This window comes from Muntiacus reevesi, chromosome 6 (genome assembly GCF_963930625.1).
Source record: "Muntiacus reevesi chromosome 6, mMunRee1.1, whole genome shotgun sequence".
In the NCBI taxonomy this organism is placed as follows: Eukaryota; Metazoa; Chordata; class Mammalia; order Artiodactyla; family Cervidae; genus Muntiacus; species Muntiacus reevesi.
This window is the reverse complement of record NC_089254.1, coordinates 15275715-15289845: the sequence shown is the minus strand read 5'-3', so window position 1 is coordinate 15289845 and position 14131 is coordinate 15275715. Positions and strand designations below refer to the sequence as shown.

Genomic DNA, 14131 nt, shown 5'->3' with positions numbered 1-14131 from the left:
TGCATTTTATTCACCACACTTATCGAAGTTTTAATGAGTAATGAAAACAGGAAATGAAGCCATGAGTTAATTTCATTTTTCTTTAATCATTCTGCTTATGTTTATATTTCCAGAAATGGTTGAAATGCAAAGAAAACATTAGCACTTGATAGCTACACTATTATTTGAACCTGCATTTACAGTTTTTATTTGTGATTAAATCCAGTTTTGAATTTAGATCAGCCTTTATTATATAATACAAACAAAAAGCCATCTAAAATTCTTTTTTGAAGATATCATCATCTCATTTGGAAGCTATCTTCGTTCAGACTGCTGTAACAAGAATAGCATAGACTGGGTGGCTCAAACAACAAACATTTATTTCTCACAGTTCCAGAGGCATGGACGTTCAGGATCTAGGTGCTAGCAGATGCGGCATCTTGGTGAGGTTCTGCCTCCTGGTTTATAAAGAGTCATCTTCACACTGTGTCCGCACCGTGTGAAAGGGCCCAGAAAGCGCTCTGGGGTCCCTTTTGTAAGAGCCCTAGGGCCATTCCTGAGAGCTTCAACCTAAGGACCTAACCACCACCCCCCCAAAAAAAACTTACCCCCTAATACTATCACACACTAAGGGTTAAGGTTTCAGCATATGAATTTTGCCAGAACACAAACATTCAGTCTGTAGCAGACACACACACACTTGCTTAAATGTATTTTAATCATCTGTGTTAGATAAAATTGGGATGGTTAAACGTCCCACAATTTTTGAGGGAAACCGTTTTAGGAATTACATTTCTAAAAGAAGGAACATTAACCCAGTGTTCTCATGGAATACGACTTGGGTCTGGCATCACATTTCAAGATCAACAATTAGAACCTCAGTTACTTACTGAGGTTGTAAGTGAAAGATACAATTATAATCAATAAGAAAGCAGCTCAGCAATATGAGTGGGATTTTTAAACAACTAGATTTGTTTGTCTCCCACTCTGATTGGATCCAGAAGTATTTATTTAGGGGAGCAAAGAATCCAGATGACCTGGAGAAAAATGTTTCTGTTCATTGAAGAAGGATGTCTTTGCCCAATTCAGCCACTTCCAAAAAGCAATTAAGGCCTATGCCTTACGTATCAGTCCTGCCCCCTCCTGTCTCAGCCCTTAGTCCCTATCGTCTCTGAATTCCCTTGGAAGTTTCCCTTTAGGACCGTTGCTAATTAATGCCTTCTGGAGTCCACCTTCCTCACAGTTATTGGGGATTTTTCTGCCTTTTCAGGAAAAAGTTTGCGCTAGGTGATATAAATCTTTGCTCAGCCTCCTCCAGCTTGTTTTCTAGCTAACGGGTTTATTTGTGGCCCCAGGGAGCAGCCTAATGGGAGAGAGGGGGCTCAAATAGACCATTACCCTTCAGTACACAGCTGGTAAACTTATTCCACCAAAGATCACTGGTATGTATATTTCCTTCAAATATGCCTTTTTAAAACTCCATCAAAAATTTCACATTTTAAATATTTTTAATGTTTCTATTTCTATCTTGTGCTTTAAATATAACCATTTTAAAGCAAGAAAAGGAGAAAAGGTAAAACTCAAAGAGGAAAGGCTGGGAGCAATACAAAGTTGTTCCCTTACTGTCTCAGCAGATTTGCATTTGACGGGCTAGAGGCTCTGTGTTTATATCCCAGGTAGCAAATTACTCTTCTGTATAAATAGGGAATGCCTCTTTCTCTCCCTAAGGGGAAACCACATGATTCTAGATTGGGATACTAGGAAGCAGCTGCCAACATGGGTCAGAATGATTTAAAAGAAGATGGAAATATGGACTTTGATTACAGAAAGTTTGGTGGAGGTGGTTTAGTCGCTCAGTTGTGTCCGATTCTTGTGACCCCATGGACTGTAGCCTGCCAGTCTCCTCTGTCCATGGGATTTCCCAGGCAAGAATAGTGGGATAGGTTGCCATTTCCTTCTCTAGGGGATCTTCCTGACCCAGGAATCAAATCCAGGTCTCCTGCATTTCAGGAGATTTCTTTACCAAATGACCAAACAGGGATGCTCAAGAGAAAAGATATCTTAGGCAACTGAAAGAACATATTTGGGTCTGTAAGATTACAAGAGCCTGAACAAGACTGTACTTTCTGTGGGACAAACTTACCTAGACAAAAAAAACCCTCCCTGAATGCTGAGGGACACATCAGTTAAAGTGGCCTGAGTTTCACTCTCTTTAAGTATTAAATCTGGTAATTAAACTGGCCAAGCAGAAGATATGATAAATATAGATTGGAATAAATCTGCATTTTCCAAACCTGATGCATTTTTAAAAAACTGAATTAAGTGACTAGCTGAAATCTTGAAGCTGAAAGAACCCAGACATGCTTCTTGAACTGAAAAGAGGTCTAACTTAAAGTTTTGTTGTCTCTGAGGATACATTACAAAGAGATAAAGAGACTCAAGACCATATGGATGGCCTCTGCTCCCACTCTGAGACCATAAAGTTAGGTCTGGAAAAATGAGTATTCTCTATGGAAACATAAATGTTAAAATATGAACATTTTGCTTTGATTTCAATCCAAAAAATAAATAAATAAACAAATGAAATGTCAAAGATATCTATTCTAATTTTAAATTTTCTGTACATAACCTAAAATGTAGTAGGCACTAAAAGTCTGTTCATGGTATGTGACTGAACATTCTTTATGCAGTGTATGTTATTGTTGTTCAACTTCTAAGCCATGAGCAATTCTTTGCAACCCCATGGACTGTAGCATGCCAGGCTTCCCTGTCCTCCACTGTTTCCTGGAGTTTTCTCAGATTCATGTCCATTGAGTCAGTGATGTTGTCTAACCATCTCATCATCTGCCACCCTCTTCTCCTTTTGCCTTCCATCTTCCCCAGGATCAGAGTCTTTTCCAATGAATTGGCTTTTCATATCATGGGGCCAAAGTATTGGAGCTTCAGCATCAGTTCCTCCAATGAATATTCAGGGCTGAGTTCCTTTAGGATTGACTGGTTTGATCTCCTTGCAGACCAAGGGACTCTCAAGAGTCTTCTCCAGCACTGTAATTCGAAAGCATCAATTCTTTGGTGCTCTGCCTTCTTTATGGACCAGTTCTCATATCTGTACATGACTACTGGTAAAAATATAGCTTTGACTATACTTTTTTCTAGGCAAAGTGCTGTCTCTGCTTTTTAATACACTGTCTAGATTTGTCAGAGCTTTACTTCCAAGCAACATCTCTGAAATTGCATCAAATGTGAAATTAATGGCATGTCATAATGTAATTGGCAGCATCTTTTTTCTTAGCATCACTTTAAAATAATGGTACAACTTAATAGTGTCTTAGATTTGATGGAATCCAATATTCAATACAGTGTAAAAAATCAAAACTCTGTCTAGGGTTCCAAGGACTTCATAGATGTTTCAATATTTGAGACTTACCTTAAAAATAAGTTGGAAGATGTTTAAAAAAACACTCCTGAGAAGCTCTGTTTTTGGGAGCAAAGATGATGTGCATGGTCAGAGGAGGTAGGTGAGCAAAGAAAGGAGCCTGATATTGACATCAGTCCTTTAGGTCTGATATCAAACTCCTGCCCCCTTCCCTTAATTCTCAAAGCTGGGCTTAGGCAATGCCAGTTCCTTCGCATTGTGTTGCAGGTCACTGATAATATGCTGAAATCCATGGAAAGGTTCGTATAGACTCATTCTGAGCGGAATAGGTGTGATGTATTTTCTAGGTATTTATCCAAAGTTTGGCTGTAGAAGGTGTCTTATACTTTTAAAAGATTTCAAATCTCATGAGAGTCCTATAAAGTAGATATATTACTAAAAACGTTTAATTAAAGCATTTTTTACCCTATTTAGATCAGTTCAAAACAGCATCAGTTTTCCTGTAAGAGCCTCAGATCTTAAGTTAAAGGAACAAAGAAGTATTATGGAAGATTAAAACCAACCAACTTTTTAAAAATATGAATATATACACATATTATGTATAGCTATGTAGATAAGGCAGTAGGAGGGTGTGTCAGAATTGGTTACTTCTAAATAAAAACTATTAGTTTTTTTTTTTCTCATTGTATTTTTAAACTTCATCATAGTAAACATGTATTGGATTTGTAGTACTTTTTTTAAAAAAAGCAATAAGGGTTTTCTTTTTTATCATTAAGTACTGGGTATGATGAAACACAACTGGAATCATCATGTGTGCATCTTCAAGGGTGCATTGACTTAGTAATTTCTTGCAACAAAGTTCCAGACCTTCAGTCTAGCCACAAAGTACAATTTAGAGCTAGTTACACATGAGACAGGGAGGGCCCAGGAGCTGATGCAGAAGGAATAATTCTGCCTTCTATCTTAACACTGATAGAGAAGGAATAATTTTGCCTTCCATTTTGATAGAGATTTTTGCATGTTTCTGTGTGTTGACAGTTTATATGTGCACATGCAATTTGCTTTCTCTGGCCAGGCTTCAGAAAGAAGCAGTTTACTTAACAGCATACATTTCTTGATGTGGATTTTGTTCAAATTTCTGGCAGTTTGGATGTTGCTTCAATCCCTTATGGCATAAAACCCTTTCAGCATGGGTCCTTCTCCTACTGTAATCCCATTTTTGCCAAATTAAAAATATTGATAAGCACTATCTGAAAATTAATGATGCAATCAATACCCTCTTTTGCCTAGCTGTTAGCACAATTTTAGGATACTGTGTCTCCTTTACCATCTATTTGGTAGAAAATTATATTTCTGCTTTCTAAATTACTCAAAACAGTCAGTATTATTCAGGTCCTTTGTTTCTTCAAATCATGTAATAAACATGTATTGACATATATAGTTCTTTCTTCTTTTATCTTAGGTGTATATAATTATATCAACTTTGCAGGAAAAACAGATCCCCTCAGGGTCTGAATTGGTATTTGAAGAGATAAGCTCACTTTTAGCTCATTCCTAATAACATTACATTATTGTTTAGAAGGAGATAGCAGCTTCTGTCTTATAAATTTTAATATACTCTGTCATCAAATAACAACTGAATTATACTGCAGATAAACCATAGGACTCCTCCTGAACTGTGAGTGACGTCTAGTCACTCTGTTTTTGCCAGCTAAGAGCACAGAAAAATATTATGCAATGACCAGAGCCCCAGTGACTTTAGGAACCTGTATGCCATTAGTACCTTTTCACATATTGCTCATGGAGCATATTTTCCAATGATTTCAGGAGGAGAACAAAAGGGGATAGAAAGGAGAATTAACTGAGTATTTGTGAAATTGGGCAATGGAACTGCTCTAAGCCTCAGTTTTCTCCCTGGTAAAGTAAAGAAGATAATTTCTTTCTTACAAGGTGGTTGTGACTGTTAAGTGTGTGCATGCTCACTCATTCATGTCCAACTCTTTTTGACCCCATGGGCCTTAACCCACCAGGCTCCTCTGTTCATGGGATTCTTCAGACAAGAATAATGGAGTGTGCTGCCATTTCCTCCTCCAGAGACTGTTAAGTAGTAGTAATTGGATGAAAACAGATCATAAAGCATTGAGCTAGTTATTATTGTTGCAGACATATGAACATTGAGCACATTAGGAAAGACCTTATTAAATGTGGTACTTTAGCACTCAGGGGAATTAGGGGACAGGTTGGAACACTGTCGACCCTAGCACTGCAAAATCCACTCCCCAAATTCCCTGGTTGGCAGTGACGTTCAGTTTGCTCAAGGTCTGTACCTCTCATAGCAGGGAAACTCCCCCTCTGGCAAAGGTGTCCAGTGTGGCTGTGTGGTCCTCTTTAATAATCAGGAAATGTGGGAGTATTAATGGAAAGGAGGAGGATAGCTTTCCCTTGAGGGAGTTCAAGGAAGCTTTTCCAACTGAGAATTGACATGGGCAGCAAACTATGATTTAAAGAGCTAATGGGCATTAACTAAATATACCACAAGGAAAGCTGGTTGGATGAAATACAGATCACCTCTTCCTGTCTCTACAAACATACTGAAGTCCTATTAACACAGTAGCTCCACACCCAAGTAAGAGAGTGAAAGATAAGGGACCGGGGACGCCAGTGTCCTGGGGGCAGGAAGAGGCCTGGTGGCTGAAGAGGTCCGTTCTGTTTGCTGTAAGCAGAGATTCTACTTCCATCATTCTTATTTTGCAACAACAGAGACAAACAAAGGGGATTTTCCTGAGCAGCCAGAGTGACAAAGAAATGAGGCAAATTATTGAGAAACCGATGGGCATTCATTGAAGAGCCACAAACCTGATTGATCAGCCTGAAGGGACTGCCTTCAGAGGGAAGATGAAAGAGATAAGTCTCCCAGCATGACCACTGGCTCTCGCTAAGAGGGACTGGCTCATTGGCCACAAGAACTTGAAGGGTGTAAATACCAGGGATGGATAGGAATTATTTAGTGTGGTCCAAGGGGACGGCAGGAGGAGGGGTGGAAATGAAAGTCAAAACCCAGATGATTTATGTGGCTGAGCAGGTCTCATGCCCTAATGGAGAGATCTATTATAGACTGAACTGCCCTGTCCCCTAGGAAGGTGCGGAAGCCCCCATCACTTGTGCCATTAACAATTGGAAAAGGCACTAAAAAGTAGATCAGCATATTGGAGAGGGAAAAAACCACCACATGCCCTCAGAGAATCAGTGAGATGACTTAATAGGTCTTTCCCATCTCAAATTACAGTGATGTGGCTCGTGTGCGTGGGGACCTGAGTTGCTGGAATAATTTTCCATCATCTGGGCTGCTTTTCTGTTCCTACAGGGCCCCAGTGAAGAAATGAGAATAGGTCATGGAGAGCCGTTTCTGCATTATAAATAGAAGCCTAAGTGCACGGATGCTTTAGTGTGACGGCAGAACTGAGTAGGTAAAGTTTCACATTGTGATGTCAGTGTAAATAAATACACACACATCCTCTCTGAGACTCAAAACAACATCCATACTGACTAAGACCCAGGACAAAGGAAAGGGGCTTTGCCATGGATGCCTGGTGACAGCCTCAGTGCAAGTTCAAGTAGCCTATTCTCTAACCTGGGGAAACAAGGGTCCAAACACTTGCATGCTATCTTGAAATTATCTGGTCTTCAAAAACTATTAAACATTTACTGTGTAGGAAAGTTTAGGACCCACGGTTTGAACACGCCTCTGTATTTCTGCCTACAGCTGCAGTTGTATTAGCGACTGACACATTGTGAAACTCTGGGTGGCCCAGATGGGCACATGCAAGCATGAGGCTGTGCCAACCTGGGTAACAACGGCCAGTGGCGGGGATGGGCACCCTTGGTCACATGGAAACTGGGGCAGGCAGGGAAGGGCCCGTGTGACCGTGATTGCTAGAAGGAGCACAGCTGTGACCATCACAACCTCTCCCCGCCAGAGGATGACACAGATCCAGGGGGACAAAAGTGGTCACAGGGCGACGGGAGGGAGAGAGGCAGTGAGAAAGAAAGCAAAAGAATCGAGGTGGAGGGGGGAACCCACAGATGTTGGGTTCCCCGCAGGTGGAAGATATCACGGTTCCTGATAAAAACATGGTATGTGGTCAAGCAGAAGGGAAACTTGGCGTTCTGGAACACTGAAGTTTGCTACAAACAAATTCAGGGTTTGACTTCCACCCGACAGATATAGGTCAAGCCTCATCCTGCTGTTCAGAGCAGCTGTGGCCAATGGGAGACGGAGCTGCCCAGCATGCCAGTTTAAGCCGCTGCTAATAGATGGAAATCAACCTAGCCCCGTTTCCTGCCTCCCTGTTGTCCTCACTTGTGCATTCATGGCCCATGTAGGCATAGCTGGATTGCTGTAACTGCTGGGAGACTGATGGGATAGTATCTGATGCTGGCAAATGCTCTCTTCTTATCTAGGTGAAATGTCCGTTTGTAAGCCCTTAAAACAAGGATGGTGTAAAAATACAGTACTATTAGCCTGAAGGCTATGCTGAATTTGTAGATTTTCCTGATCTTTCATTTCAAGGAAACCTTGGAGATGTTTAGACAGAGGGAAGTCCGTGACAGAGCCTCTTTCTGAAAGGCTACAGCAGAGGTTAAATGACTTGTCTAAGGTTACTCAGGAAGGTGGAGAATCAAAGGGGTGGTCTGAGAAAAATGGGGACCATGACCAAATTAAATCTGGAGAAAGAACGGTGTCACTGATATTCCTGGTTAAAGAGCTGTTGGAAGTCCCAGTTCAGTAACACACATTCCTTAATCCCAGGTGTTCAGACTCTTCACTTAAAAGGGAGTTTAGATGTTTTCCTGTGCTCATGTTTTTAACACTGTCCTACCTTTTCTTCTCAGCAAAAGTGACAGTAAATAAGCTCAGTCTGGTCATGTGACTTTAGCTGTTTACTCAATAAGGCCTATAGCCAAGTGCCTATGGAGCTGGATTAGAGAATGAATTAGAATAAACTTTGTGCTAAATGTTGTGTAGATAGCTACATATCTTTCTGCAGAATTTTATGACTTGTTTCTTTTTCTTCCCCCCTGGATTCTGTAACTTGGAATCTTTGATTCAGATAGATTGTTGTTTTCTTTTCATCCCCTTAAGAGAACAATGAAGCCTTGCCACTGCTTTTCCCACTGCTTAAGCTTTCAGAGGATATTTCTGACTGAAAGTGGTCCATGTTCTGAAATAACAGGTTCCTTCATGTTCTTTGTGTTTGAATAAACAAAATTAGGCTTGTTAAAGAATATTTGGAAAATATTTAAAAGAAAATAAAAATTACCCATAAACTTGCCAGCCAGTAACAACCACAAGAACATTTTTGTGTGTTTCTGTCTTATTTCTACACATATGCATGCTTTCCAAAATCTGTCATGAGTGTTTTCAAGGTTTCTCATATATTGCCAAGTTGCCCTCCAGAAAGATTAAATCAATTTATAAGCTGTTTTAAATGAATGATAATTTTTTGAAGTTCAAGCAGACTTTAAGTTTGCAAGTTGAACAATGATACCTCACTGCTGTCTTTGTTTTCTTGTATCTGCTTCACTCCTAAGGTTGACTGTTTCCCTCCATGGTTGTGGGCAATATCAGTGAACTTTGTATTTGATCCCTCAGCAACACTGTGGTTTCTGGAATTGACCCCAGTGCCAGGAATGGGTCTCAATTAACACAAACCAAACTTGGAAATCCAATCTTTCTCTTGCTAGCGAATGGTTCAAAAATCAGAATATGGCATTCCTCTGATAGCAGACTTGATCCAGCTTGGTCCAAAACCGACTCAGTGATGCTAAGGAGAAGGGCTTGTATTGTATTGTTAGCGAAGAGACTCCTTTTCTCTTCTGATGAATGTGAACAAGAGAACATGTGGCCCCCCCCAGTGATTTTGTTGGGTACCATCTTACCATCCCGAAAGAAGCCATCCTCTCCTTTTGGTCCCACGGGATAGTATTTCCTTATTTTTTAGGTCAGTTTTATTTGGAGTTTCCATTTCTTCAGTGAAAGTTCATCATAACCCTGTTTGTTCTATGGATTGTTGTTGTTGTTGTTGTTGTTGATTTCATTTTTGTCAATTCTTGTTGGGTGTTCTTAGCATCTGTATTGCTGCTGTGGCAAAGACTCTACTGAGAATATAGTCTTCTTGTCTTTCTTTACATTGTCAATATATCTCCAAGCTTATCACTTATAATTTATTCTTTACTTTTGTTTCGTATAGGTAAGAATATAATTTAAATCTATTAAATCCGTCAGTGGGTTTTTTTTATGATATATTCCATTGCTTTTACTTTTATTCATTCATTCATTAAAGAGTGTGTGTGTGTATGTCTGTGTGTGAATTACAAGGTGCCAGGCATTATTAGAGACAATAAGACTGCTGTGAGTCGAGAAAGACACAGTACAGTCCCTGTCCTCCTGGAGTTCATATCCTGGTGGGGCATTGGTGTATATTAGAAATTAACTGAAAAGCCACATAAATGCATGTAAGCATTCATGGATAGGTCCTATGAAGGGAAGGGCATGGTATAGGAGAGCTTTCAAAAGAGGACCAGAGTTAGGGAAGTCGGGGGAAGCTTTCCTGGGGAAGTGGTGACTGAGCTCAGAATGATAAAGAGGAATTAGGTAGTTGGGTAAGAGCATTACTGGCAGTGGAAAGAGCAGGTGAAAAGGTCCAGCTCAGGGGCCGTCACAGGAAGCCGGAAGGACTGAAAGAATGTAAGCAGAGTCCACATCCTGAGAGGGGCCTGGTGCAAGACGAAAGTGGAAGGTTGAAGGGTGCGGGGTGGCGGATGCTGACCACGCAGGGCCAATAGTCCATGTCAAGGAGTGGTGTCTCCTTCATAAGATCCGTGGGATGTTACTGAAGGTGTCATCTTTGAGAACCACATTACTTTTACCTCCAACATCCATTCTAATAACAAGTCCTAACAATTTTGCTTTCTAAACATCTCTTCAATCTTTCTACTTCAATCTACCCACTTGTGTTCATCATTTCCAAAAGTTCCCTGGTTCATTCTAGCATCCCTTCTGCCTGGATTAACGGAATAGCCTCCTCAGTGATCTATTTGCACCACCTCTTGCCCCGATCCAATCCATCCCTACACTGTTATGAGATACAGACCTGACCTTGATACCCTTTGATGACGCAGAAAGCACTGAAAGAGGGTCAGTTTGTTTTTTAATTAGTTTTGTTCTTGAGAGCTTGTGGAGTGGGCAGTTCATGAGTTTAATCTTGGACATGTTGAATTTTAAATACCCCTGCATGTCCTAGAGAAGAAGCCAAGTAGGAGGTGAATATTAGATAGATCTCTTCTGCCTCCCCATCTAGAGCCAGTCTCCACCCATCTCTACTCTGATGCATGTCCCGAGACTCTGACCTGTGTGGGAGGAGTCAAGATTCCATGTATCCCCGACACATGCCTCCCATGTGCTCCGGCTTCCAGTTGCATTCAGTCAAGGGGAGGTATAGGCAGAGGATTAGGAAGAAGAGTGAACGAAGGCTGAGTGTTTGTATCGTCTACATCCTGCATCATCTCTTCCCCTTTCCCATCTCCTTCTCTTTCCACCTTGACTTCTTCGAACCCTCCTCCTTTGCCTCCTGCTTCTCCTGCTCTTCTTCCTCCCATCTCTTCCTGTTTTTCTTTCTCTTTGTAATCCACTAATCACGCCCATCTCCTACTTAAAGTCTAGGCAGGAAAAGCTCCCTGAGATGCTGGAGCATCATTCCTCTATTGTTTTCCCTACTCCCTTTGCAAATGATCTTGTGACTACAGTCTTCTTAATTATGGTGCATTTTGTTGTGCCACCTGTCTCTCTTAGCGATCTTGACCTACACTAATAAGAAAGAAATGCCTGGGCTAGAGTTAAATTTGAGTTGCTTGAGTAGAGGTGGTAATTGGAGCTGTGGGTATAGATGTGAATACCTTGGGAGAGAGTGTAGAGAAAGAATGAGCTATGAGGAACTTAAATGTATAATAGCTTCGGAGGAGGATGATCTTACAAAGGAACCAGAGAAGTAGCAACAAAAATGGGGTGAAAAATCAGGGCACTGTATGTCATAGAAGCCAAAGGAAGCAAAGGGAAGAAAAAGAAGGTTGGTAGTCAAGATGATCAGTAGGTCCTGCAAAGTTATTGGATTTAGTGACATGTTAATACCATTGTGAATATGTTGCATATTTTCTGTTTCCTCTGTATAATGATTTAAATTTTTTACATTAATTTATCTATAATTTAGATAAATACAGTCAAACTTGTTTTAGAATATATTTTAAGGTAAAAAATTAACTACCTTTAGCCATTCAATTCAGTTCAGTCACTCAGTTGTGTCTGACTCTTTGCGACCCCATGAATCGCAGCACGCCAGGCTTCCCTGGCCATCACCAACTCCTGGAGCTTGCTCAAACTCACGTCCATAAAGTCGGTGATGCCATCCAACCATCTCATCCTCTGTCGTCCCCTTCTTCTCCTGCCTTCAATCTTTCATAGCATCAGGGTATTTTCCAATGAGTCAGTTCTTCGCATCAGGTGGCCCAAGTATTGGAGTTTCAGCTTCAACATCAGTCCTTCCAATGAACACCCAGGACTGATCTCCTTTCGGATGGACTGACTGGATCTCCTTGCAATCCAAGGGACCTTCAAGAGTCTTCTCCAACACCACATTTCAAAACCATCAATTTTTCAGCATTCAGCTTTCTTTATAGTCCAATTCTCACATCCATATTTGACTACTGGAAAAACCATAGCCTTGACTAGACAGACCTTTGTTGACAAAGTAATGTCTCTGCTTTTTAATATGCTGTCTAGGTTGGTCATAGCTTTTCTTCCAAGAAGCAAGTGTCTTTTAATTTTATGGCTGCAGTCACCATCTCCAGTGATTTTGGAGCAATTATTCCAACATTATTTATCTTATGCTTTCTCTATTACCATTATTTCCTCCAACATTCACTGTTTCTAAAAATACAAAATGATGTTTGAGCACTTTGTACTAGCTATTAAAGATCTTTCTATTTGTATCATAGTGGTTCAGTAGCTGTTGCTTTATCAGTGATTTTACTTATTTCTTAAATCATTTTTAAAGTATTCATTTATTTATTTGTCTGTGCTGAGTCTCAGCCGCAGCATGCTAGACCTTTTAGTCATGGCATGAGAACTCTTAGTTGTGGCATGGGGGGTCTAGTTCCCTGACCAAGAACTGAACCAGGGCCCCCTGCACTGGGAACACGAGTCTTAGCCTCTGGACCACCAGGGAAGTTCCTATCATTCATTTTACAATGTGTCCATTAGAACAAATCTAGCCTCTTAATTTTTAATTTTCAGAATTCTGTTGTCAATATTTATTTGTTTATTTATTTTATTATTCTGTTGTCTCATTTATTCTTCCAGATAACTTTAGAACTGTTTTTATCAATTAGAAAAATACTTCCCTGGGATTTTGTTTGGGATTATTTTAATTCTATAAATTAAATTGAAAAGTTAAATCTTCATGATATTGCCTTTTAGCCAGAAACTTGATGGAGCAGACAGATGGATCCATTTATCTTCAAATCTCTCTCTTTTTTTTTACCTCTAAGAATAGTGTAATTTTCTTCAAATAACATGCATATTTTGTGAAGGTCATTTCCAAAGATTTTATGTTTACATTCTTTTTTCTGATCTTTCTCAGCTATTTTTTATTACTCTTTCTCTGATTTCTTTTGGTATAAGAGTAATAATGTTTCTGATAGAGAAAAATGATTTTTTAATATGTTGTTGGATTCTGTTTTCTAGAATTTTGTTAAGGATTTTCGCATCTATGTTCATTAGTGATATTGGCCTGTAGTTTTCTTTTTTTGTGGCATCTTTGTCTGGTTTTGGAATTAGGGTGATGGTGGCCTCATAGAATGAGTTTGGAAGTTTACCTTCATCTGCAATTTTCTGGAAAGGTTGAGTAAGATAAGTGTTAGCTCTTCTCTAAATTTTTGGTAGAATTCAGCTGTGAAGCCATCTGGTTCTGGGCTTTTGTTTGCTGGAAGATTTCTGATTACAGTTTCGATTTCCTTGCTTGTGATGGGTCTGTTAAGATCTTCTATTTCTTCCTGGTTCAGTTTTGGAAAGTTATACTTTTCTAAGAATTTGTCCATTTCATCCAAGTTGTCCATTTTATTGGCATAGAGCTGCTGGTAGTAGTCTCTTATGATCCTTTGTATTTCAGTGTTGTCTGTTGTGATCTCTCCATTTTCATTTCTAATTTTGTTAATTTGGTTCTTCTCTCTTTGTTTCTTAATGAGTCTTGCTAATGGTTTGTCAATTTTGTTTACTTTTTCAAAAAACCAGCTTTTAGCTTTGTTGATTTTTGCTATGGTCTCTTTAGTTTCTTTTGCATTTATTTCTGCCCTAATTTTTAAGATTTCTTTCCTTCTGCTAACCCTGGGGTTCTTCATTTCTTCCTTCTCTAGTTGCTTTAGGTGTAGAGTTAGCTTATTTATTTGGCTTTTTTCTTGTTTCTTGATGTAAGCCTGTAATGTTATGAACCTTCCCCTTAGCACTGCTTTTACAGTGTCCCATAGGTTTTGGGTTGTTTTGTTTTCATTTTCATTCATTTCTATACAAAACTTAAAAGCTTTTGCACTACAAAGGAAACTACAAGTAAGGTGAAAAGACAGCCCTCAGATTGGGAGAAAATAATAGTAAATGAAGAAACAGACAAAGGATTAATCTCAAAAATATACAAGCAACTCCTGAAGCTCAATTCCAGAAAAATAAAT

At 39.7% G+C, this 14131-nt stretch overlaps 1 protein-coding gene across 1 annotated transcript in view; it reads right to left on the bottom strand.

Moving 5' to 3' along the window:
• Nucleotides 1-364: 364 nt before the first annotated feature.
• The window catches only part of UMAD1 (UBAP1-MVB12-associated (UMA) domain containing 1), a 339161-nt gene continuing 325394 nt past the window's right edge, over nucleotides 365-14131 (bottom strand). The window contains exon 6 of the mRNA XM_065939072.1: nucleotides 365-437. Within this exon, the coding sequence (XP_065795144.1) occupies nucleotides 389-437 (49 nt within the window). The 3' untranslated portion in view covers nucleotides 365-388. The remainder of the gene's footprint in view (nucleotides 438-14131) is intronic.